Source organism: Perna viridis, chromosome 5, assembly GCF_037379345.1.
Source record: "Perna viridis isolate PV_CMFRI_1.1 ecotype Kerala chromosome 5, ASM3737934v1, whole genome shotgun sequence".
NCBI lineage: Eukaryota > Metazoa > Mollusca > Bivalvia > Mytilida > Mytilidae > Perna > Perna viridis.
The window spans coordinates 33,003,620-33,030,600 of NC_142449.1; the positions used below are offsets into that span (position 1 = coordinate 33,003,620).

The 26,981-nt window shown below is 33.3% G+C and overlaps 2 protein-coding genes across 8 annotated transcripts in view; one reads left to right on the forward strand and one right to left on the reverse strand.

Moving 5' to 3' along the window:
* LOC148617141 (uncharacterized) lies at positions 1-19,320 on the reverse strand. Of its 6 annotated transcripts, none has more exons than XM_088584482.1 (12): positions 19,179-19,320; positions 17,983-18,060; positions 14,748-14,862; positions 13,988-14,133; positions 11,608-13,062; positions 9,583-9,696; positions 5,471-5,524; positions 4,755-4,832; positions 3,425-3,633; positions 2,342-2,456; positions 1,836-1,956; positions 1-543 (listed from the first exon to the last, which is right to left on the reverse strand). In XM_088584482.1, the coding sequence occupies exons 2-11, from the start codon at positions 18,031-18,033 to the stop codon at positions 1,846-1,848; spliced, it is 2,448 nt and encodes an 815-aa protein (XP_088440608.1). In that variant the 5' UTR covers positions 18,034-18,060; positions 19,179-19,320; the 3' UTR covers positions 1-543; positions 1,836-1,845. The 6 variants fall into 6 exon arrangements, with proteins under 6 accessions (XP_088440608.1, XP_088440609.1, XP_088440607.1 ...); XM_088584483.1 differs by lacking the exon at positions 19,179-19,320 and adding an exon at positions 18,820-18,911; XM_088584481.1 differs by lacking the exon at positions 19,179-19,320 and adding an exon at positions 18,245-18,503.
* The window catches only part of LOC148617142 (synapse differentiation-inducing gene protein 1-like), a 12,427-nt gene continuing 4,712 nt past the window's right edge, over positions 19,267-26,981 (forward strand). Inside the window, exons 1-2 of one of the 2 annotated variants that reach the window (XM_088584492.1) lie at positions 19,267-19,285; positions 26,689-26,828. In XM_088584492.1, coding sequence (XP_088440618.1) covers positions 26,769-26,828 — 60 coding nt within the window. In that variant the 5' untranslated portion in view covers positions 19,267-19,285; positions 26,689-26,768. Of the gene's footprint in view, positions 19,286-24,532; positions 24,614-26,688; positions 26,829-26,981 lie in introns of those variants that run through there. The other variant, XM_088584491.1, reaches the window with a different exon arrangement.

A 26,981-nucleotide genomic window follows, 5' to 3' on the forward strand; every position in this document is an offset into this window, starting at 1 on the left:
TAAACGCAAAGACGTCTTTAATATAATAGCAATTCTTTCTTACAAATGGTTGTCATCCGACCAACAAACCGCATTTCCGTAACGTATTACGTTATCACAGAAGTTTGAAAATATACTTAAATTTATTCAAAAGTATCATTATGTCTTGTATAAATATATTTATAAATAATATACATAATATATATATAATTGTACATCCTATTTCAACTTAATTTGATAAAAGCCCCTACTTAACAAATCATAGAGGTTCAGATTGTCGAAGCGGTGCGTTACGTAACGTAATTACATTGTCCCATCTTCTCTTCGAAATGTGTCCTTGTACACAAACAATCTCTTTAACATCAACAGTGTATCAACGTAAGCACACATTTTGTTTCACAAAGACAGGGCAATACAGAAAAAGCATAAATAAATTACATCCAAATAATTTCAGAAAATTTGCTGCATCAGATGTCAGTATGAAATGTCCAAGGTGAATGGCTTCTTCTTATAACATCGAAAAAAAAATCTGCTTTACTACTCCCCATCTCAGTATCTTACGAGCTGGTAAAAATACACAATGTAAATAATTAATTTCATATTCATAAAAAAAAATTGAGTCAAGTAAAATAAGTTAAACTCAAACACCAACACAAAGCACAACACTGCAAAGCAAAATGACAATTTGACTTATGAAATTTCTGGGTTTTTTATTACGTGAAATCGTTAACGACTTTACTAAGATTACTTTACAAGTTGAAAATAGTCATGATATCGATTTTTTAAACTCAATAGTCAAAACAATTTCCTTAAATTTTAATATTATTATATTGCATGCCTTTAAAGATTAGTATGTGTGTTTAAGGATCAAAATATATCTTTTGGCTGTCATGTAGATTAAGGAACAACGAAGAACATTGATGTTTATATACGAGTTAGTTTATTGCTCCAAAACTGTGTAAGTCTACCGCTAAGTTAGTCCCTATCAGTCCTGAAAACTGTTTGTTTGGCTTTACCATAATTCTACTTCTAAGCTGTGCATCTAGTTGCCTAATAAGTGATACATTTACATTCAATATTCTGTTTTTAAATAATAACATTATTTTAATATGTTAATTGCTTAGTACTTTTTGGACGCGTTTCAGGCACATATCGAAATTTGCTATATTAGTTAAATTCGGTCGTGGAGTTTTTGGATGGCATGGTCTTTATACTGCGTAGTTTCCATTACTTCAAGCATACTTTTTTAAAACATCAATTTATTTTTTTATGTACGAGAAGCCATTAGCTATAAGGGCACGCATAATTATGTAAATTATTGTGTGACCATTTAAAAAAATTAAAATGTACAAAAAAAATGTAAAAACTGAAATATTTTGACAAACTGATGTTAATTTTGGAAAAAATAGTATTTAAGTCAATTCAATAAAGTAAAGAATATCAATTGATTTCGAAGAAATTTGTCACGGTTATTAGTAAAGAAAGAAATAGACACTTCAAATCCCATGCGTAAGATGTACCGGAGGTTTTGGAAATATTCATACCAGAATAAGACATTTTCATGTAAAACAGCAAGGAACGATGACAACAATCACTGTTGATGGTTATTAAAAGTCAAAGTGGAAGATAAAGGAACATACATTACATGTTTATGGTAGTTAAGACAAGGAGTGGGTTTGTTTTCGTGTAGACATTAAGATATTGGATTGAAGGAAATAATTAAAACAAGGTGACAGAACTTGGATCACTTCAAAATGTGCCAATGGACGGATGTTAGCTATAGATATTCTAAGAATATGGATATATGAAATCTATCTACAGGTGCATCATTCATTTATACAGGATAGCACCCGTACCACAAAGAAATCAGTCTGTCTTGAAATAACGTGGGTTTCCTCTACTTTTACATATTGTTCTCCTGACTCGTCGACGGACGTCAGACATTGGAGCTTCCGATTGTGCCCTCACCTCAGTGGACTTTGAAAAAGAGCATTCCTAATATTTATATATGTGGAAATTGTTTGTTTTACTGAATGTGCGTTAAACATATAAAGCATTTTCAAATCAGCAAGCATTACATTTTGACTTAAGCACAACAAACACATTGTGTTATAATGAAAATATATTACACTAAATGACATGAAATATGAAACGATTGTGTCGAGTGGTTTGTTTTCACGAAAGCACTTGTAGCCCTGAGCATCATACATGAATATGCGCAATATTTGAAAATGTGAGTGCACTTGTTACATTAAAAGAATGCCTTCAACACAGAGTCGAATTTTAAATAAGAGTATATTTCATTCTACTCTATTCTTGGTCACATGGCATTCTAATTACGACACTGAAACACACAACTTACGCCAGCTCTAAATGGAGTTCGAGCTCGATAGGTGGGTGATGGAGTCTGAGCACGCAAACTTGATGAGTTATCTGATGATTTGGTTGTTAGCAAATCCCCTCTGCTTCTGAAAAAACTACACATCAAGAAAATCCGTCAGCCATGCATTAAAGCGATAGATATCACTCAGTTGGTTAATATAATGGGCTTCTAGCGGAAATGAATATGTGTTAGAAACAAGTCTCAATTAAGGCATTTTGTCAGTGACAAAAATCTTTTGATCAACAATTAAACGATAAATGAAAAAAATATCAATTCAAGTATCATATATTCATCAAATAAAATTTTCAAATTAGCAAAAAAATTATACAATCTATGCTACCACTTCGAAAAACTAAACTACATCTACTAGAAGCACACATTTGAAAAAACATAATCTTTATATAAAGTAAAATAAACAGAAACTGACAGAAATTCTAATTAAAGCTATAAACCCTTTTGTGACATAAACGCCGTTAAAACAATGATAATATAGTTTTTCTTTAATATTTAGTCAGCAGTGTCGCTTACAAAATGTCCAATCAATCCGTGTTCTTTAATTTCGAATCGATGGATTTTTAATTTATGATTTATGAAAGAATTTAAGTAGTTTATTGTTCGTGTATTACTCTTTTATCTCGCATCAAAATGCCATATAATGGGCGCAAAAATTGTTTCTGACGAAAAAAGGGAGCGCAATTTGAAAGATATATCGACAGGAAAAAAAGGATAATTGGTAGCTGGAAAATTTTTTATCATAAAAAAAGTGTTAACATGGAACTATTCACTATACATGGAATGATGTTGAGGCTTTACTGAGGAAAAACTGAGGATTCACAGCAATTTACAATACCCGAAGCTGACAGTTTGCTTCATGGCGAGACTATTCTTATTCATATCCTATAATCAGAAACTGGTCAATGGAAGTTAATAATCAGAAAGCTAGCTAATTCTACACAGTTATATAAGCTTAGCATTCGGCAGAGCAGAACCAAAAACCAGGCAAGGACATTCTAGCTACTATCCACTCCAACACACCATATCTGATTTTTGTACAGGACTTACGCCGGATTATGTTGTTCCATGTCTACATACATATTCATAATTTTTGTTTTTACATCTGTCTTTGAATCTTCGTCAGGAAGATATCTATCCATGAGCTGTCTGTGACGGTCCATCTGCTCTTTGACGTGAAGGAGTTTGTCTCGTACATGGCCAATTGTTTTAACGGGGAAAAGATGATCACCAGGAGGGACACGGGACTCAATACGGTACTGGAAACATTGAACAAACCCGGGTCAAACAACATGCCTTATCTAATTTTTAATGTATATTTGATTTTTTTTCTACGTTTTTGAATAATTTCAGTGAAAGTATGCAAAATATGTTTCTTTCAGCGTGCAACATCATTAAGAAGGATTTGGTGATATTATCTCGAACAAATAAGGGGAAACTGGATTTTTATCAAAATAATGAAAAATATATTCAATAAAAATCAATTTATCCAAACTTATGAAAATTCAAAAACAGTTCAACAATTTTTATCTCTTCATATCAAATTCACTATTGAGACGTACTTTATCATTGGTTTTAAGAGTACGACATTTAATTTCAAGACGCGCAATGGTTTACTATCTCCCAACAGTATTGTAAAAAAACCAAGTTAAAAGTGGGGGGATTTCACTAGCTGGAGTAAATAAAACATGCACCGTTCTTCAAGCAAAAAAATATAATTAAGAACCCTATTGACAATAAAAGGACCGAGAAAATGCAAGATAACTGACCAATTAGAAAATGAAATAGTACCATTACAATGATCATAATCTGAGCAGCAAAATGAGATTAACAATTCAAGTATAAAAAAATAACAATTTTTGAGGCAAGGAAAACCAAAAATGGTATAAAATACAGGTTTGACATTATTGGTACAATAAATGTAGAATTACTCAAGTTAGTTTTCCATCCTGACAAGAGAAAAACCATGGGCAAATGATTTGAAAACTTGCAATACTCATGCGGGTTTTACATTTTCATCAAATACAAAAACACCCCAATAAACAGTTGTGATATAAATGGATAGTTGCACTTGACAGGTTGAAAAGAAGAGATTAAACAAATTTTGTTAAGAACATTTCGGCCATGTTTTAGGGGCTTATTCAAGTGAAATATATGGAGGGATAAAGAACTCCAGCAAAAATCCACTTACTTTTCACCAGAAAAAGTGATGTCCCTAAAAGAATGGCTTTCCATGTCTAGCAGTCCTGTGTTCCAACCTTCCATTCATTTTATTACCCTTATAAAGCAATAAAAAAGCAATGCATCTACTAGGTTTAAAACTAAGGCAATTTGCTATTTAGAGTAAGCTCTAAGGAGATGTATAAAGTATAGTACAAACCTGCCAGGACATGAGGTTTGTTGGTTGAGTTACTTTTCCATCTTCGTCCCAATGTAGTTTTCCACCTTTGTAATTCGGCTGAAAGATTTGTGGTTAAAACAATACACTGCAGAAATATGCATAATTAATTTCCCTTGTTGGTATAGCGCAAATGCAAGCAAGCAAGCATCACAAACAAGACATACTAAAGTTCTGCTCCCGTGTCATTTAACGAGAGTCATAAGGAAAGACAGTTGCAGAGAGCAAGCGCGTCTCATGGGATCAGGTAACACTTAACGTTACCAATGCCGTTAGATCGCAAAGCCATGCTGATGTTCAGGTACAAGTGCTTTCGTTTCTACCATGATTCGACACTGTATGATAATATATACTATATCTACATGATGAAAAAAAACCATTGGATTAATAGTCAGATATATTGCTGTATCAAAAACAAATATTCTGATATACATTTGATCTTTTTGTTTTAATTTTAATATATTTTGTAAGGTACAAATTGAAAAAAAATTGACTTATTTTTTCCCTTATACTAATAGCACAGGGAAAAACCTTTGTCTTTATAGTATCGACAAAAATAACCAAAAACATCAAAGAGAAGGACAAATAGTAACAGTTTCAAACAGTGTTTAAATTTAAAGCGGATTACAAAACCAAAATGTTTACGTTTGCAATATTCTGACATTAATCGAAACAATACACAACACTGGGATACTCACTGATACAGTTGACGCTTTTAAGCTTGTTGTGCTTTGAACTGGAACAGCTTCTACCTGAAAAATTATACCCTCCAGTTACTATGAACGCTACTCTAATTCTAATCTACTTGTGGGTTACTCTACATAGGCTCTGGATGGACTAATTGCATTTCAATGTTATTCCAAAGTTTGGCATGCTTACACAAATTTTGACCTAATGTTTTTGTTTTGTTTTGTTTTGTTTTTTTGTTTTCATCTAAAAAAACATACGTCTATTTAGGTATATGGAATAAAATGTACAATTTAGACTAAGACGAAGGTCAATGGAATAAAATGTACAATTTAGACTAAGACGAAGGTCACACTAAAACAAACAAACATGTTCCTGGCTTAATATTTATGACAGGAAACAGTAGTTAGTTCCTGTGACTAAACATGACTGGTCAATAGTTTTTATTTTTCTTCAGCATGTGCACTTTTACAATTATGAGTCGTACTCATTACAATGTGAATACTAAGTGCTAAAACGCCCTAACATGTTTCCTTAAAAGTGTTTGTAACATCTTGATATCAAGCAATTAAGGTTTTTATATTTTAAAAGGTAGCCCGATATTTTAATTTGTTTAATCAGAAATAGCAAAGACAACAAATATGTACTTTGTTTTGTGGACATGTTATAAGAATCTAAATCTACTTTAAATGACAATGAATGAAAATTCGTTGATATGAAAGAACCTTTTCGATTTGATTTTCATCCCAATTGTAATAAATAATTGCCAATTAAGTTTCAAAACTCAATATCTTTCTTCTTCAAATAGATATATCCTACTTTTTCATCAACAAAACAAATAATTCTGTTACGAAATCAATTCAAAATGGTATTGAATTCGATGTTGTTCCTTAAAATTTTCTTATTTTTTTTCAAAAATCAAAGGTTAATAAGACATTTGAAGATAATAGTACATAGTTGATTATTACCTAAATAGTTTTTTTCATTAATACATGATATGAAGAAAGTAGAGAAGATTACAGAAACTCGGAGTAAGTAAATAAATGAGGTTAACAAACACATTTCTGAGATTCCTAGAAAATGGCGAGTTTCATTCACCACGTCAACGAACACTACATTAAATATATTTCTGTATTTATCTAATTTTGAATTTAACAAGTCAAATTTAGCAGTTTATTTAAAATCGCAGTCTTTTGAAGTATATGAAAGCAATGAGATGGCTTTGGCGTTTAAAAAACAGTTTTGTAACCTTATTCAAACCAAACTTGACAATACTATGAGAAACAGAGGCACTAAGTTAAACGTGTAATGCTTATTTCATGAATAAAAAATTCTGATTTTATTTAACTTGGCACAAACGAAAATGTAACTTTCAGTACCTCTAACTTAGTGGCAACTTTCTTGTATTAAAAAGACACTTTGATATGGCTCACATCGAGAAAATGAAATGCCTAAATGAGGTGTTTTAACAGAATAAAACTTGGACATTAATTTTCAAGTCAAATACAAGTATGATGATAATTGGTAGAATGGCAAACCTTCAAGAACAAATATGTATGTATAAGCTATAATTTTGTGAGTAAAAATGCCGTGTGATATTACCGTAATTTTGCGACAAACATTTTTCGAGTCGACGTTTTGTAATTAGTCCATCATAGCCTTTTGTGGATTCATGCAAAAGGGAAAACGAGAGATATCAACCTATTATATAATCTACCAAAAAGGAGTCGAAAACCAGATATGTCATAGGAAGCTCCAAACAGCGACAGACGTTCGTAAACCTCTTATTACATTATTTTGACAAATATAGATGGGTTAATCAGCACAATCAATCAATTATATAATTTCTAATCATTATTGAAAATTTAAAAGGTAAGTAGCCATTTTCACAAAAAAAAATGTAAAAATAAAATTAGTCGTAAGTTATGATGTCAGAATACGTTGATCTACTATGACGTCATAACTTACGACTAATGTTTTTTTATGAAATGGACCGCTGTAGCAACTAGAGGGAACGTCAGCCGTTATGTGAAGCTGCCTAATAAAGTTGAGACAAAAACAGGAAATACTAGTGGTTTTGTGTCAGTACAGTTCCAAGCTAACACACAGAAAATGGATCGCGTTTGGTAAATGCAGTACAATCTCTATTATCTAGAGTTCGTGTCGAATTTTCATTGTTAATACTATTTATGGTAAATACATTCATTTTCCCTTTTAAACATTAATATAAAAGAAGAAAAATTTGGTGTCATTTACAAAGACATTCAAGTAAATAAGGAATGAGTTTGTATGTTAAATATCTGCAATCAATTACAAATGCATGTGTATAAGGTTTTTAAATTCCGATTTACATATGCATATAAGTATAAAGTCAGTTTGAGATAAAGTCAAATCAAATGAAAGTCTGATATTGTAGTGCATGGAACTGTACTTCAAATATCTTGGAAGCATGGGTTGAAATTATTTCAGAGAATTGACCATAGTTGGGGGAATAGGTAAGATCACTTTGTAAAATTGCAAATTTAAGTATGGAATTACATAGCCAGTGAAATTTGAAGGAACCATGTTTAGACACTTGTCATTTTAACAGCTATATAACATTTACAGATAGACCTGGGAATTGAAATATTGTTCATGTTAAGAGAACCATGTTTGGATATTGATCATTTTACATCTCTAATACATACATAGATTCACCTGTGAATTGATATCTTGTTTATCTTAAGGGAACCATGTTTAGACAATGGTCATTTGAACACCTATATAACATACACAGAGACACATGGGGTTTGATACCTTGTTTATGCCTTTTTGTTTTACTAAATTCTTTATTTAATTTTAATGACCGTATGGAGATGAGCAGCGCAACATTGAATATCAGCCATACGATCAATATCCATCAGAGGTATTTTAATTTCCATTGATATTTTAAAGCAAATTTTCTCAATTTTCTGGTCAAAGAAGTAGGTTAATGTTAGAAAAAAATCCGAACGATCTGAGACATCTGAATATAATTTTTTAACTACCACTTAAGTGCTTTTAAAAATAGGACTTTATTACAGAGTAGGATTAACAGTAAAGGACTTTTAATGTCAATCAATGAAAACAAAAATATAAATGGATTGGATCAATATTCAAAGTTAGCCTTAATCCTTTCTACTTTCCTCAGCAAAAGTGATATTATCATTGTCTCAAGAAGTAGACTTAGGGTAAGGGATAACTCTTTAAATCAGTGATATGTTTGTATTATATTCAATTTCACCGAAGCCTACCAAGCTTTCGTTTGAAACAGAATGAAATCAGTCCAAGTTACTTTGATGTTACTGAATACAAACGTTCAAATGGTTTGTAAGAGTTGTGTTCCTTACCCTAGAACTACCTCCTGAAGTTCCTGCTTGAATTTAATAAAAAGTTTATTTATATGAAATTTAAATAAAACTTAGAAATAAATACCATTGATGAAAAGCCTCCCACAAGGAAGAAATGAAGCAACATTTAGTAAGTTTTTTAGTGCTTTAACGGTAGACAATACATTTATAAAAAAAGGAACGTCACAATGCAAATACATTCAGATAACAATTGAACACTGGTAAAAAAAAACGGGGTGAGCGACGACAATTTTGCTGAAGAACGTTATTCAGCCAAAATATGAGAAGTAGAAACCAAGATCAGATTTATTGTTCTTTCCTAGAAAATTAAGAAATGTACTGATGCATCTTTGGCTATGCTTGTTTTTCTTTGCCTATGCAATGGGAAGAATGTCTTATCAAATAATATAAAGCGTATTTAACAAATTTATAAATGAATTGTAATAATTTAAACAATTATAGAGAGGGTAGGTGGAAGGTTGACATCATTAGATTATTCAATTCAGAACGTTTCTGTATATTTATCGTCTTACACGATGGCGTAATTATTTATCAACTGAAATGGTAGACAAACATAGTCGAATAGTTCTAATTAATAACGGGGTATACTGAATGGACAGAGTGCAAAAAGAGTCATTGTGTTAATAGAAAATCGATAAACTTCCAACTGCTAAGCATACTGAATAAATAGGATGTCAGAAGGGCCATCTTGTGCATGGACAGTTGATGAACTTCAAATCGGGACAATAATTTACCTCCATTTCTCTCTCGTCTCTTTTAAGTTCTCTCATTTTGTTAGCAGCATATGTGGATCTTGGCTTTCTTTTGCGTGGAGTTACGACTTCAACTCTATTTCCAACGAGGGCAGCCTGTTTAGAATGATATAATCATGAAGGAGGGGGATAGCTAAAGGGTGCTCTGTCTCCTCACTTAAAAAAGTTAGTAATGCATTGAAAGTGTATTTAGTTTACCCATACATTTTAACTGATAGAGATGAAGAAACTAGTGAAAAACTAATTGATCCAAATCAAATTGATTGAAAACTTACTAAATGCAAATGCGTGCAATATGTCATATGATTAAGACTACATGTCTATCTTTTGTGATCAGCAGTTTAAAATTCTTCTATGGTGTTTCAACATTTCAAAGAGTACTTGCAAATTATGTAATAATATAAATTTGTGAGAGAGACAGACGGGATATAACAAAAGAAGATACATGCAACATATTTCTACATGCCATACCAGAACGTAACTGCTTCAACTTTTGCCTCGTCATGCTTTTACAATCAATTGTTACAACAAGCATGCCTTCTGAAAAATGAATTTTTGAAGGATTGAGTTAGTTAGCTTGAATAAGCAATGCAAAACACGCGCGCATGTCTTTCCCATGAGAATCAACTGTAGCATAACGTTTAAAGCAATTGACAGAAGACATAAAATCAATAATTTTCAAAAATCGAATTGACATTACATTAACAACAAAAATGTGCTCAACATAGAAAGCCAGAAAGCCACGGCTGAATGGGTCTGCAGATCTGGAAAAGGCTGGTTTGACTTGCTCCAGTAACAAACTTACAAGTCAAGTCCACCCTTAATTGAATTCATTTGACATAAACAAGATTCCAAACCCAGTCGATTTTTTTTATCACCTTTCGATATTTTTTACGTCTCAAAGGAGATGCCAGAACGGCAACTCGGCCTCTGGATGGAACATCTTTTAAAGTGGCAAGATACTTTCGCCGAGCATATAGAGGTTGATACATTGATATATAAGGCTGGTAGATTGACTGGTAAGGATGATACAACGGAAGCATGTAAGGACCAGCTACAGTATTGATGATCCTTCTGGCGTTAATACGCTTCTCCAGAATATCCGACGGAAGAAGTTGAGGATGTACGGATTTTGATCTCTCGAGAGAAATAACGGGAGGTGGTAGAGATCGCTCCCGAACAGCCATGGCCGCCGACTTGGCAGAGAAGACACGGGAGCCGCCTTTAAAAGCAGGACTAGTGAGAACTACAACTACCTGGCTGGAACCCCGTGAAACAGGAGGACAGGATACGGCTCGGGATGTAGTAACGGGTGTGGGTGTTCTAACTACTGATGTTTGACGAACACGCCTTGAAGTCACTGCGGATCTAGGTGATGCAAATGTTTCTGTGTCGACCTGTCACCAAAATGAGGGAAAAGAAAAACATAACATTCATATAGCTGAAACTACAAAACTATTAGGTACATTTTTTTCAAGTTTACTATTTAAGGCAGGTTTCATTTAAATCACGGACCCAGTCAACCGTTCTTTCGAAAATTGTTCATTCTCATGGGCAAATATTATTGCTTATTCAAGCAACCCTCTAGTCGATTAAGCAGCACGACGATACAAGTAGTCTAAACATAACATCAAATACCGCTCTTATATGAGGCTTCGAATTCTAATAACAGCATACAGGTATGAGTATATCAAGATATATACTTTTGTTAAGAAAGACAGTGCAAACGACAATGGGAATCCGAACTACAGGTTTGATAGGGATGATTTGGATAATCATTAATTTTGGCTCAAAATTGATGGCTCACGAGCCTATTAGCTAAAGAGACTATGAATTTTGAGGGATGTCATCTGGGGGTATTTGGAATCTCAATCGAGGTTAAACGTGCTCTATGAGAAAGGTGGAGTAAACACTCAAACCTGAGTATAAAAATCGTGCGTTTATTTCTATCACTATGGTAACTGCAAATATAAACAAACAAGGCACTGGTTCAATCATACCGGTTACCTTGATGTTGATTTTTTCCAAAGTTGAAAGTTCATTGCCCTTTGCACTTCCTTCGTACAATTCCACTGTCTTAGTGTGACCTGGTAAGTTTTCAGTGGCTGTCATTGGCTTGATTGAAGCTCTTTCTGATATCGGGTAAACAACCAATCGGTCGGGTATATCGTCTAGGCGTTTTTCATACCCCATTGTCTTATATTTACTCTCTATTTCCTCTAATCTTTTTCTAAGATTACTAATTGGCAATGAATGTGCGGTATAACTTGTGTGTGGTACACGAACAGGCGATACACTCCTTCCAGCAGGAGATGAACTTTTAGGAGGTGAAAGTGCTCGGGAGTAACTCCTATGTGAGGATGCAAGAATTGGATAAGAATGATCTCGGTAATTTGATGACACATTACTAAGAGTTTTATAACCAGTTTCAAGTCTATGTCTTATTTGTGCTCTGAATGATCTCATATCATCCATGTATCTGTTGAATGCAGAGTCAGATGCTGTCGAGGCATAGACTGCAGGACCTGCAAGCATTGGACCCTTCAACGCCAGTGGACGTGCTATGTACTGAAATCCCATATTTTCGCCTTTTACGGGATCTTTATATTCACCTTCAACGCTAATGACCAAGCTAGCGGAATCATATTCATCCAAGTTTACGTTTTTCAGTGCATCTCTTGCTTTTGATGCGGTTTGAGAGACAACATCGTGAAACACTAAGTCATTTTTTATTCGCGATTTATCAGGATCAAAATCTGGATCTTTCTTAGGAGGTACGAAATGGGAAACGGCCATCTCAGCCACGCTTGGAACCTGACACTTGTATTCATCATCGTCAAGGTTTATTTTGTGGCGGGGTGCAAATGGTACGTACTCAAGTGGTGATGGTGAACGTTCCTTGTCTACATAGTAATAATCATCACCATCGCCGACTTCAGAACAATAGGTACTTTGATAATCATCATCGTCCATATACTCACCATTAATGGTACCGACGTCGTCTGACACCACTGATTCCGTATCTAAATAAGGGTAGTATTTCACGTTTTTGCTCGCTCTAACTGTGCGTCGAGGCATGCGTCTATAAACAGTGCGTATCTTCCTCTTAGGTCTAGTCCTCGGTCTTATTCCTTCTTCATAGTCTCGTTCTGGAGATGAACGGACGCTTTCTGTTTCTGTCGGGGCAGCATATGTAGAATACTCTGATACATCATCCCCGTTTTCTAACTCAGGAAGACTTGCTCCCATTTCATATTTTCGCAAAGGAGATGTCCAATCTAGCTTCGTCAAAATACCCAAAGGCTGAATATTAGTTGTTGCTCTATACATTGGTGGTGTGAGTTTTGGATAGGGTGTGGGATTCCGTGAATAGAGAGATGACAACGGTGCTTGAAAACGCCTAGCTGGAGTGAGAGATACTGTCCTCTTTCCGACGTCCTTGTTTTCTGTCGTTGTTGAGGGCTGCATGAATATGTAATTTTGTTGTGTAAAAATTGACAATTTCATTTCTTCATTTCACAAAAAGTTAGCCTTTGAAATAAGATAGGTTCATTCAAGTAATGAAATCTTTTATATTAATTTGCTAATTTTGATGTCTTATGTAGAAAAGGAGTGTTTAACATCTATTATTTTTACTACATCGAAGAAAAAAATACGATTGAAAACTTTAACTATATAAGACAAAAAAAAAGAAATCAAAGTGTGTATAATTTGGTGGTTTGAGGCTAACTTTAGGTTTACAAAAATAGCGAAAATCATGTGAACTCAAAGCAATTAATTATAAATGAGGTAATGTAATAAAAAGGATTTGGTTTCAACTGGGTCCATGAACTTATAATGAAAAGGCCTGCCTATTGGGAAAAGGATGGGTTTAGGGACTTTCAAATCTGCTGCGAAACTATTTGTTCTAACTAGCAGAGACCAGCGAGTCCTCATGCTGCTTCTATAGATTATTGTATGGTACCGTGTATGAGAAGTGGAAATATAAATTCATTATCAATGACGTTTCCCGATTGACTCCACGAAAACAAATCTGCGACTGAAATCTTCAAATGAGAGATAAAATAAAAATGAAAATTAACCGCACATAATGGTCGTAATTTGTCCTACTAAAAATAGAGTAGATTCTTCTCTATTATAAACTAGATAGGAGATACAGACATTCATGTGATCTTCATATGATATACACGACGATTTTACCTGTATTTATGCATACTTAAAATATACCAGAATTAAGTTAGTTGATTTATCTGTAAAGGTTATCAACAGTTATTAATTTTTATATCAGTCTCCGACGAAGTTATGTATCTCATTATTACTGTTAAATATCTAAATCTCCTCCACTAAACATTTTCTAATAAAAATGGAAAACACAAACGGTACTCACGAGTGCCCTTGTGGCTTCCCTCAGTAGCATTTGGTCTCTGTTCCTTGATTTGTTAGCAATATCGTATGTGTCATCGACCAGGTTTGACGTGTAGAGCAGCTCGTGGTTAACATCTCGTCTGATCTCGTTCTCCTCTCTAGTTGTGTCTATAAATGTAAAAAAAGAATATGAAATGTAACTTGTGTTGAAATATACCGGAAATAATGAACAGTAATGGAACGGGGAAGTTTAGCGCGCTATAAAACCAGGCTTAACCCACCAATCCTATCAGAAATGGCAGTACCAAGTCAGGACTATTGCCGTGGATTCCAACTTTCCGGTTTTTACTCTGATATTGACATTTGTTTCACGGACTTTCATTTTTTACTATTCCTGTTGACTATTGCATGTATTTTATCGTTTCGGTAAATTTTCCCTTCATTTCAGAAAGGAAATAATCATAAGTTGAAAGGCCTAAATTAAAAAAAAAAATAGCATTGGTGTTTTGAAAATGGCATTACGTTGTAGATCTTACTCTTCAGTCAGTTTTGACCTAAATGAGCGTTACTAGTACGCAATCGTAAAATAGATTTTAAAGCAATTCTTGTATCGTATTGCTTGTTTTGTTTAATTAAAAAGTTTACAATTACTTAGTCTATATATAACCAAGTTATGCACTAAAAAGAAACATTTTTCCTTAATTTTACTGGTGCGAAAAGATTTTCAATGGTCTTAAAGTCGGCGATCAAGTGCTTATTTCAAGGCATGTTTGGATGCTTACCATAAAATCCTCTGGATCGGACGATTGGTTCAGGGTAGTAGATGTCATCCAAGTAAGAGGATGCTCTGGTAGTTGTAGGGTACCATCTTTTCAATGACGAGTGTCCCTTTGTGCTCTGTAAAGATAAACATCATAATTAGGTTTTATCACAGTGTGGTAATTTCAGGGGTTGATCCATCATTTCAGGTTAGTGGACGTAAATAGAATTAAATGCCGAGCGCAACGACGAGTCAAGAATTTTTTTAGGGTAAAATTTGTGAAAATCAAGTTAAATGCAATTTAAGGGGGCGAACGCCCTATTCACCCCTTCTGGATCCGCAACTGGGTATCTAGGAAACCTTTAAGCGAAGTAAAATATCCGAAAAACTATGCACTACACAAAGTGAGTTGCAACCAACCTTATTTTGTTAAAGACGCCCGATTTATGAAACTCATTAAAATGTGTTGTTAAAAAGAATATGGAGGCGAGTTTATTACGTACTATTATTTATATTTATGCATCGTACATTTCGAGTCGACCTAGAAATATTATTTTATAGTTTATTCTTAGTCCCCCCACCAAAAAAAAAACAAAAACAAAAACAAAATGAATGACTGAAAATAGATTTAACTATTATATTGCTCATACGTCGTTTCTGTAATCGCTATACAAGTAAAATAGATAGGCTTTCCTTAATTCAAATTAAACAACAACAAACAAACAAAAAACAAATAAAAAATAAAACAAAAACAAATGAAACAAAACAAAAACAAAAACAGAAAACAAAAACAAATAAGATAAAAAAACAAGAACAAAAAACAATACTTCGGTTGTTTTCCAGAATTTCTTAAGGTTTCGAAGAGCATGCGATGATATGTCGTATGGACTCATGTATTCAAAGTAAAAGTTCGAGTTTATATATGTAGGCCCGGGTGTGTAGCCTTCATTTGTTATTATATATCAGAGGAAGTTTTTGGCACATAACTTCGTCAATTATTTCCTACGGTAATAAGCAGTGGTACACTATACATATGTTGTTCGCCTTGAAAACTTGGCTTATCTTCAACTGATTCCACGTAATGATATGAAGAATACGTACAGTGATTAAAAACGGTTGACAACTTGTGAATATTCATGGACCTTTTTTTATTATTATTATGATTGCTGTTATAAGTTTCTGAAATCAAAATTTGCCAAATTGGCTTTTCCAAAATAAAAATAAGTCAAATAAAAACAAAACAAACAAACAAAGTCTCTTTCTACGACTAGCTAGAGTATAATACAGATCTCAACAAATAAAAAATGCTACAGTTTATCGGATGTGGCTCGGTGTGCATAATATAACTGATGCGATGACCTCAAAAGTCCATCGGTCTTCTTAAGGCGCATGTTGTTATAAATTATCAACTGCATTAATAAGCAGTGTGTTCAACTGCTTGTGTTAGAGTAGAGACCTTGACCTGATCAGCTATTGTTGCTACTTTTAGTAACAGGTAACAAGATCTGTCACAGAACTGTACGAATGATGACTCAGTTTATTACGAACCTAATTGTTAATTACCTAAAACATGACTTCTTGTCTTATTATTTTGTGCAGCTCTGCATGCAAATTCATAAAGGGTGGTCTAATGATTAAACAGAAACAGTTCACATTTCTTAGGGCTCTGATGCATACACGTTTTTGTACTGAAAATGCATATGCGGATCAAGTGGGCGACCCCTTTATGCTCGAAAAGTCCAATGGATTATTTAGAAATAAAAAACTGGAAATCACTGGAGTTCCCCTCCCTACCACTTTCGAAAACGAAGTTTTTATAGGACATTTTCTACAAGACTTTCGTGAATATAATTAAAGAAGAATGTATACAAATTACGATTTACTTGAGAAAAAAATCTTCAACAAAGTAAGAGATAAAAAAACACTGAGTTTCTGAAGCTCCAATATAAAAATATTTGTCAAATTAATATCTATTTATTATCCCAAAACTATGTCAATATAAATATGTTTCAAGGGCGTAAAGAAGTTTTGTTTGCGTAGGTTTTCACCTTTAAACTTGGCTTCGGTGCCAAGAACTGTGGTGTGTTTCATAAAACAGCTATCTATCAAGTACTTTACATAGATTTTATCAGATGTACCTACGCAGAATTCAGCAAAACATATTGAATACATATAAAACAGCATGGCAAAGAAAAAGCGTTAATCCGGTATTTTATACAAGTAGTCTAAATCTTTTACAATAAAACTGGTCTACATCGAACTGTTTATTTTGAACCTGGGTAAACCGAACATCTGAGTAAACTGGACAAATCTTACAGTAAAAAGGGGGTTCGGTTTAGACAAGTTTCACTGTTTGTGAATATCGGCTTCATCCATTAGGTTAAACACTTTTTCCTAGTATAAAAATGTATTATTTCTTAAAGACTTGGATATTTAACGGCATATTTTTTATTATATGGTATATCAGAGACCATAAACCAGATATAATGTTTAATACATCGAAGTAGTTTGGTCTTTCAATGGTAAATGATACTTAATGCGATGGGGAGGCGCGACAATTTTGGAGAGTCTTTTTAGTTCTGTTCTGCCCATCTTTATAGGACAAACCGGCAATTGCAATGTTCAACTGTTGAATGTTTATTGTATTATATCTGATTTCTACATTCTTTAAAATTATAATGGGTATTATTTCAAAATATTCATAAAATGATAGTCAGCAACTTTGTTGTTTTTTTTTAGTCTTAAAATTGAAATCTTGGCTTAAGCACCAATCGTATCTACATTTAGTAACAAGTAATTAGATCCAACACACGTTTGTTCGTTCGATAGAGTTCATCTACTATGAAGTTATCTCGTCATCATAATATTGGTAATGATCATTTGTTCTTATCATTTATTTGCTTTTCTTGCAATTTCAGCGATTAAGTCGGGGGCGGATCGCCAATTGATTACATCATTGATGCCAATCAACGATAACAGGCAGCGATTAATCAGTAACATCAGTAACATCGGGTTTAAATAAATACAACATGTAAACAGAAACACAAGTCAATTAATCTTGAATAAAGGGAAATCAACTCAACCATTGCATTTTGCAATTATTGAATTAAATGACGGAAAGACTATTAAACAAACAAACACACACAAAAAAGAACAAGAAATGAATATACAACAACAGTCATCCAGTATTAAAACAGTTAGTTTTGAACAAAACAAACGGGTACGTAAAACAAATAATTGTGTACAGAGAGACTTACAGAAAAGTATCCTGGTGGCACTGATTGGAACCTGCTCCTCCTGACAGTCATTTCGTTTCCTGAGCGGTCAGCTCCTGCCTATATAATGATAAATATAAAAGCACATTATAACCAGATAACCAAGCTTGTAATATCATAGTAATTATATTGCTTCTGGTCTGTATCCCATCCAACTTGAATTCTAATCTTTTCTAAAAAACCAAAAAAAAACAAAAAACAAAAAAAAAAAAAAACTGAATTTACAAACTAACGATTAACATACACTTATCAGGTACCGATTCCATCTGGAGTTTTGTGGATACAACATTATGTTCTAAGACTTCCTGGTGACAAACAAGAAAATTTTAAGTATTATTTCCTTGAAATTATCCTGAAAGCAGGAAATAATATTGAACAGTCCACACAAAAAGAGAGGAGAAAACCACACTCCAGCTAGGCCTTTTGTCCAAAACTTAGTACATAATGTTGACTCTAACTTAGGATCTTTATAAGGTGTGCGCACAACACACTAAAGAATGCCTGAGTATATACATTCTAAACCATCATCTTTTATCATGAAAATTGTATACTGATGCACGTGGGCTGGAAAGCGTTGACGAATAGCAAAACGAGAAAATTATTTACTGCTGATGAAAGATTGTAAATTATTTAAGACAATTGGAAGATTCCTCTTGTATGAGATAACCTGCTAATTTGATTAAAGCACCTGCACGTCTATCAGGTATACATGTTTTTAACACTCGAATTACACCCATTATGCTATTTATTCCACTATCATCAGAAAAGAAAACACACACAGCACTTGAAACATTAAGCTGACAAGCATAAGACACTCACTTACTTTTGTAAGAAAATCGAAAAGCGAAACTTTACTGCTCGGAGTAACAAATTCAAACACTGGTCTAGAGACGAGACAAGTTCGATACCACAAGGAAACTGTACCTGGTTACCATGTACATGATATTTTGGGAGTTTCCATTTTATCTAGGGTAATTTCCGGTGATGCAATTGATTGATTTTACATTGAAACGGCGATAATTTTTTCCATGTGTTGCTTTGCCTGCATGGTAAATGCAATTTTAACAATTCAACATTAAATGCTTAATAATTGTCTGATATTATTATTAAAAATTATATTTAAATTCCTAATGACAAAAACAATTAGTAATAAATGTGTTTTTAGTACAGAATCTTACCTCTACCCTTTGACACGCGCCCCTCGAAAGTAGACTCGTCTAAAGAGGATTCCTGAGCAATCGTCTGCTTCTGCCTAAAAATGGAGAGTGGTGCAGAACGTGTTCAGGTATCTCTTTTGATGTTAGATTTGCTTAGTTACCGGTGTGATTAGATGGCAACCATAGACGTAATCAAAGAGTGTTTTCTATCATTCACACATAACGTCGAATGTTGCGATTGAGAATTGTGTTCAGGGATTATGATGTGCATTTGTTGATGTGTGTCGTGTGTGTGTGTGTGTGTGTGTGTGCGTGTGTATGTGTGTGCGTGTACACATCTTTTTACATTATTTTGCACTCTTCCGCATTGTTCTTCATTGTTCTTCTATTTCGGTTAAATTGAGTTGTTAAGTATTTTCTACGTCAACCAATAGTAAAAACGTTTTGTTAGGATTTGCTTTTGGTTCCAACAAATGTCATATTTAGAGATAATTTCATTTCTAAGGAGTCATTTCCTAACAACTTTATTTTGCTATCATACTTTCACTGAAGCGGGATCGTTTCTGATCATAATGCGAAATGTACGTAAAAATTTTTTATGGACATATGCAGATTAAATAACAAAAAAAGGGGGGTCGGCAGTAGAACCAATTTTTTTTATGTTGATAACTTCGGTTAATACTCAGAAAGCGTCCAATATATTTCAATATGCAATCAAGCAAATTCGTTATTCAGCTATGTATCACACATTTCACCAATTTCTATGAGGATTATTTTGAGCCCTAGGCTTTTTGCTGTACCTTTGTATATGATGTTTTGTGGCCGGCTGCAGCCTACCCTGTGGTGTGAGGGTTTCCTCGTCGTTCATTGAAGACCCACGGATGGCTTTGAGCTGACATTTCTTGGTTGTTGTCTCGGAAATATTCACCATATATTACCCAATCTGGTTAAATAAGATGTTGAGACATCGACAAACTATTTCATATGTAAAACTTACCGTAAATCATTGAATGAACCAGAATGAACAGTTTAAGTCAAGGATCAAAGACAAGGCAATTATACAGAGGCTTGCAATACGTGACATCCAAAAGATAACATGAAAAAAAAATGAGCAGCCCAGACTAGGGGTATAGGTAAGATTTACTTAATTGTTAAGCATGCGCCAGGTGCGCATGCATAATGGGTGATCACGACTCTTATGCAAATGATGGGTGAGCATAAGCCAGGTGCACATGATGTGTGAGCTCAAGCCAGATGCACATAATTGGTGAGATCAGGCTAGATGCGCATTATGGGTGAACTTAAGCCAGATGCATATGATGAGTGAGCATGGGCCAGGTACGTCTTTGTTTTACAACTCATGGGACTCAAAGATACAGTGGAACCGTGCATAGGCTAAAACCCAACAAAACAGTCGATCTTTTAGAGTTTTTTTAATATCAGTTTGGAAATCCATACAAAACTTAAATACTTCGAATACATGTACTTAATTTGTTTCCATGAAAAATAGGAATGTACAAAACAATCTTCTTTCCAGTCAAAAGTTACCGTATTCGACTTGCATAAAAGAAAACTGGCATACTTCAATGGCACACTGCTTTAAATTCATAATATTAATATCGGCCTTCATGAATACTATTATTTTTTCTATATACACATCGATTTATTTTCAATGCTGGAAAAGCCGACACTATCACTGAACTGCTTCATATATGACACAATTCGATAGATGATGGTGACGGGGTGTGCAAAATACTGCATGTTAGTTTAAGTGTTTGTAAGAATCAGGCAGAATGGGAAATATCAGAAACATGCATGTCAAAACCCCCACCGATCTGACAATGCAATATAAACTCAAGGGTACTTTCTCTATTTGAAAAGACCATTATTTGATCTGTGCATTACTGGCTCAGAAACTTTTTAATAAAATGTGGTTTTTTGACAGAGTTATCTGCCCTTAAAATGTTCATTTTTAGTGCATTTCCATCAAATTGTTACTCAATGGTTCAGCATGATATGGAAAATCTTGTCTGTTTTCCTTGTTTATGATGGTGCAAATAGTCAAATTACACTATCAAAATGATGTTGTTTTTTTTTTATACCACGTTTCACCTACTGCCTGATTCTTATAGGGACTGACTCTTAAGTACCGTTCTGTGTAAGAATTAGGCAATGGGTGGCATATCATTTTCCTAAATTTAGTCATTTTTGCCTAAAATATATTCGGTACATCTAGAAAACAACCAAAAAGCTATTCATGTTTATACTGAAGGATCTATGATGTAGATATTGTTTGGCTGTTGATATAGGGAAAGAGTGCGGGAACATTTTCCCGCCATTTTCCGTAGTGCATTTCAACTAAATTTGACCTTAAATCAATATCTTAAAAAGGCAAATTTTACAAACATGTGCATTTTGATGGTTATTTCTGGTGGTTATCAGGTATAATTAATTGGTTAATGTAATAAATTCTTGCGTTTTTTTTTTCTTCATGTGCCACCCCTTATATACATTTTGCCCGATTCTTAGACGGAGAATTACATAATTATGCATATTCGATAAGAGTTATTTTTGTCTCAAAGATAGTTGCATCTATGTTTCACCTTGTTGCCCATCTACATATAATTATCAAGTGATTGTTCCATAATACGCTCTGAAAATGCATATTTTTGTCAACTAAGATGGACGGTCTGTATTTATAAAGCCGCCACCAGATTCTGAATTCTTTATCAGTTTTAAAGTGAACGGTAGCAATTTTTTTAGCATCGAAGTCACTGATCAATTACATTGTACTATATACAAGTAAATAATTTTTTTTCAATTTGAATTCATAAAGATTCATAATATGTTATCCTCCAATGTATAGAAAGCCGGAGAAACATTACAAATTTCACCTAAAATTTGTAAAAACTTTCGAAGTAAGGAAGGCAATTACTCGTGCAAGAAAATGCAATAAGCGTAAACATACACCTTAATTGAACTCTTCATGTGTTTCGTGGTTCAAAGAAAAACTGACGAGATCTGGTCTGGTTGTCTATTCGAGCGGTAGTATTTAAAAAAAAAACATCGACTCAAAGCTGAACTTGGAGGGATGCAATTTCATATATAGAATAGAAATAATATACAGTAATATGTTGACGGGCACATAAAAATGGCATGCCCTTGGAAGCGGAAGTGTACAAAGAATTATAGTATTAACAGGAATAATTATCATAGATAAATAAATAACTTGTCGTCGGCAGTAACATTTCCCACATAACACCGCGTTTACAGCAATTAGATTTCCTCCTGGATTTATTTGTTTGTATCTAATGCTCTATCAAAACTGGCATAGCTATATCAACATATTATACTGGTTATTTCTGGATCATCATAAGTACTGTATAGTAAGCAGTTATCATTTAGTATTTGTACTAACGCGCTGGCTGTTTGAAGCAAAAACTGTGTTGGTATTTGATTATCTTATGGGGTGCACGTGTAAGTCTGAGGATGTATACGTGTAGGACGGTGAGATATAACCCGATATTATTCGCACTTGTGCCTTCGATATTTTGTAATTAAAAAAAATTTGGTTCCAGACTTGACTGCATAACAATGTTATACATGTATCATAACTAGGAAATTTTGATCGTATTTCGTTATGATGTTGATTTTTTTCTGTTTTTACGAGTTAACCAAAAATTGTTATTAGATACATGTACATACGACTATATTGCAGATGGTTGAAAAATACGTAATTTGGAAGTTTATAGATGTTTTTTGTTGTCGTAAGGATTGAAGTTATCAGCCAATTACTAGAAATAAAAAAAGTTTGAATATAAATGTGCATATTTGAATTATAAGGATTTTACTATTAATTTTTGTTGTACATCAAAGTGCTGCACATATAGGGTATCACGATCACTGGGGATTCAAAACGAAAAATTAAAAGCTATTGTATTAAAATTTCTGTTTGTAGACAAAAAAGTATCCGACATGTAGAATACTGAAAATATCGACAATGAAATACTTTCATGTACTACCTTCTGTCCATTATTGATGCATTGTCATCATACGAATTTATATTCAACTGAAAAATTTCAAATCAAATTTAATTCAAGTTAGTTGTTGAACACTTCAATTTAACTTAAATTACTTAACATGTTATATACAAATCTAATCATATTAAAAAAAAAACACCAACAAAAAAAAATAAAAAATAAAAAATAAAAATAATAAAAAACAAACAAACAAACAAAACAAAACAAAACAAAACAAAAAACAAAACAAAACAAAAACAAAAAAAAAACAAAAAACAAAACAAACCCCCCCCCCAAAAAAACAAAACAAATGAAAAAAAAAATAACTACCAGAAAATCAATAAATAAGGGTCCATGCTTTCATTAACCATAAGTGCCAAAATATTAAATTACGCCCTCCCTCACAAAAACAAGCAAAAACAGAAAAAAAACTCCCCTAAAACTTTCCCTTAGACCCGCAACTGTAAACAGTGACAAATAATAGAAGTGGTGATATGAACTTGATGGCCCATGCCTCTGTCATGCATTTGATAATTTTTACCCTATGATTTGCGCCTTTGGTTGTAAATAAAAAGCGTTACACTTATGAAATTGAATGACTCATTTCAGAAGAAGTTGGAACCAGGGTAGACTCCAAAATGCGTAACTCGTACCCGTACCCGTACTAAATTCCTTGTACCCAAATTACTATTTCGCCGATTTTTCTATTATTATAAGGAATTTTATACTGACACTTGGTCATAAAGTTCTGAATGATGTTTTGATCAATTGAAATTAAAACTTATTGAAACATTTATTATATTTTCGAGTTCACGTCCTCAGAAAGTCGGAAATTACCGTACCAAACAATAACATTGAATATTTCTCACTTTCCAATCCGAATTTAACGTTTTTCTGTTAACATCCAGAGATTTAAATTTGACTTTAAGACTTAAGATAATGTTTTGAAAATTTTGGTATTGTTTTAAAAAAGAAATGTCGGAGTTTAATAATATTATGGTGTTCTAATATGAAATATATAATGAAATTGTACAATTGACATAAATACCGGACTTTGATTTTGGGTACGGGATTTTGGGTTACACATTTGAAAACTGAAAATCGAAAAAAATAAAATTTTCGATAACATTTTAAAAATCATTGTTTTTAGCCCAGTCATCATATCATCATGTAAAATATTTACAAATTATTAGGTGAAAATATCACATGATAATGAGGACATCGACAAAAAAGTATATTTTTTTTTAGGTACGGGGAAAAGTTAGTACGGGTACGGGTACGGATGGACGTTACACCTTCTGACATAAAACTAGAAACAGTTGCACTGGAATTAGACATTATTTGTAACCAGTTTATTTATAATGTTCTGGTTCCTTGTTTATGTTGCCATTGGCTCATGCAATATACATTCGTAAGGATTCGCAGACGGAAGAAATTGTTTGTATTTTATGTTTAAGTTATATTGTACATGTACATGCCCTTTTCTTGAATAATATTGCATGTTTCGGTGCCAACCAAAGGTCTCGGCCAGTTTCAAATTTTAGAAACCGGAGGCCACTCCAATATTTCTTGGATAGGCCCTTACTCGCCTTAGGGGATGTCCCGTGCAGGTCCGGGTGTTAAAAGAATAGGCCTGCAGCAGCGCTAAGCTTGTCGAAAAAGGCGACTAAATATTGGTCAGAACTCTGGCTGGGGGCTAGGGTGCTCTGCCATGGTGGAATGGGGTACCCAAGCCAAGGCGTGTTACATGCTGGGGTTGTCAGGCTATGATACGGAAAACCTGACCGCAAACCATAGTCATGCATTGTGTTGGGAAAGATGCCACGTTCGTCGCACATTAAAGAACCCTGCTGTGGTATTTGATAGGAGTAGGAACCTTGTGTTCCGCCACAGAAGGCTAAATTGTCTAACCTTACCCATCCCTCCCTTTTTCTTGTGGCAATCAAAATTTGTCAACCCTACTGTCCTCGTGTTCCATCCTTTTTTTTCATTTCATCATCATTTCATGTTCATTTCATCATCCATCTCGTGTTCATCGTCTGAATATAGCTGAAATATTGCTGCTCAGACGTTAAACCCCAACAATCAATCAATCAATCATTGATAGGGGATGCCGCTGGGATAGAGGTATATGTACATTAACATGTAATTACAATTGTGGTTGCCATTGACGAAAGTAATATATTTTCCTGTTGAATTATCCTTCAACTTAAAGATGAATGACGTCACAATTTAAAATTACATAGTTTCATTGACGTCAAAAGGTTATTCAGAGACAAACCTGGGGTGATTCAATCAGAGCAAAATGACAAGTGCGAATTCATGTATTTAGTAACCACACCCTATGCATATTCATGTACTGTATCTTGATTTTAAAAAAAGTGACCTTTTATTATATTTTATCAGAAATAAAAGACCTAATCCCATATCTCAGTAGTGATGTCATATTCACTAATTATTAAGTGTCAAATTGGTTGGCAAATAATCTTCTGAGTAAACGATAAACAATTTCATGATTAGAATCCCAATTTTCAAAACTTTATAGCTTCATTATCTTATATCCAATTTTTGTTCTGTAAAATGTTTCATTTAGATAAAGAAATTCATATTTAGTACGTGAATTTATAACTCTTTTACTTGAAAAATACACTTGAAATGATATTTATATGTAAACTCTATTTTCATATAAAATCATTTTTAATATTTTATGCTCATATAGTCTAATTAGTGAATATTTATTTAAAATTCCATAGATAAAAAGAGTTTTATTGGCACTATAGGAAACAGAAAGAATATATCAATTATTTTAGAAAATGAAAAAAGTTGTGAAGATTTAAAGTTGATGCCCCATGCCACTAAATGGATTTTTTGCCAACCAAAACCAAATCACAGGTGATTGATGACATCACAAAGAACTTTCCTATATAACCCTTGATTATGATACACTAGGACATATATAATAACATTATTCATCATGCATTTATTCTACAAAGTGGAAAACAATTGCAGCAGATGACAGGACAAGGATGTTTTTGACTTTCCATATAATTCATTAACTTATTGTATAATTATTTTTTTTCCTACCACCTAATCACAACACAAAATGCATTTGCAACCTTCAGTAGTTATTGAACTCCGCCATGAGGTTTCAAAATCAATTGCTTGGTTAATGCTACAGTTGTGCATCTCTTTGATTACAGGTCTATAATATAAAATACTAATTTTAGTTATCATACAGTTCATAATACATATTGTATTACTTTTTATTTTGCTTCAAAGTTTGTCAGTTGAAAATTGTGAGTACATTTTAGTTAAATACAGGTACATGTTATCAGTTTAGATTGGTAAAACAGGTACATGATGTACATATGTACATGTACATGTACATGTATGCTTATAAATATCCACAAAATTTTGATTTGCCTGTATGTACAATGTACATGTACATGTATATCCAGTTGTGTGTATCTACATGTATGCATGTGGTACATGTACTTCATATTTATTTGCAGATTATTAGACATGTGATTTTCCATTACATTGTTCATGATGTAAATGTGCTGCTATATATAGATCTGATAGTAAAAATAAAATGAGAAATCAAGGATATGGCTCAATGAATGAAGATGAAACAGCCCTTTTGAATCCTAAGGTATAAAAATTAAATATATAGAATTTTAAACTAGAAAATTGTAATATTGCATTCATTTATAATTGTGATTTCTTTATTCAAGTATATTTTGAATGTCTAAAATACTATATTGGTATTTTGCAGTTTTTGAAAAATCTCAAATCAGTAATCTTG

Excerpts from the sequence above, each read along its gene's own strand:
- LOC148617141 (XM_088584481.1), bottom strand. The coding sequence starts at position 18,289 with ATGTTGTATCCACAAAACTCCAGATGGAATCGGTACCTGATAAGT. Across the intron at positions 18,061-18,244 it reads GGAATCGGTACCTGATAAGT|GCAGGAGCTGACCGCTCAGG; the intron begins GTATGTTAATCG and ends ATCATTATATAG. Across the intron at positions 14,863-17,982 it reads TGCCACCAGGATACTTTTCT|AGCACAAAGGGACACTCGTC; the intron begins GTAAGTCTCTCT and ends TTATCTTTACAG.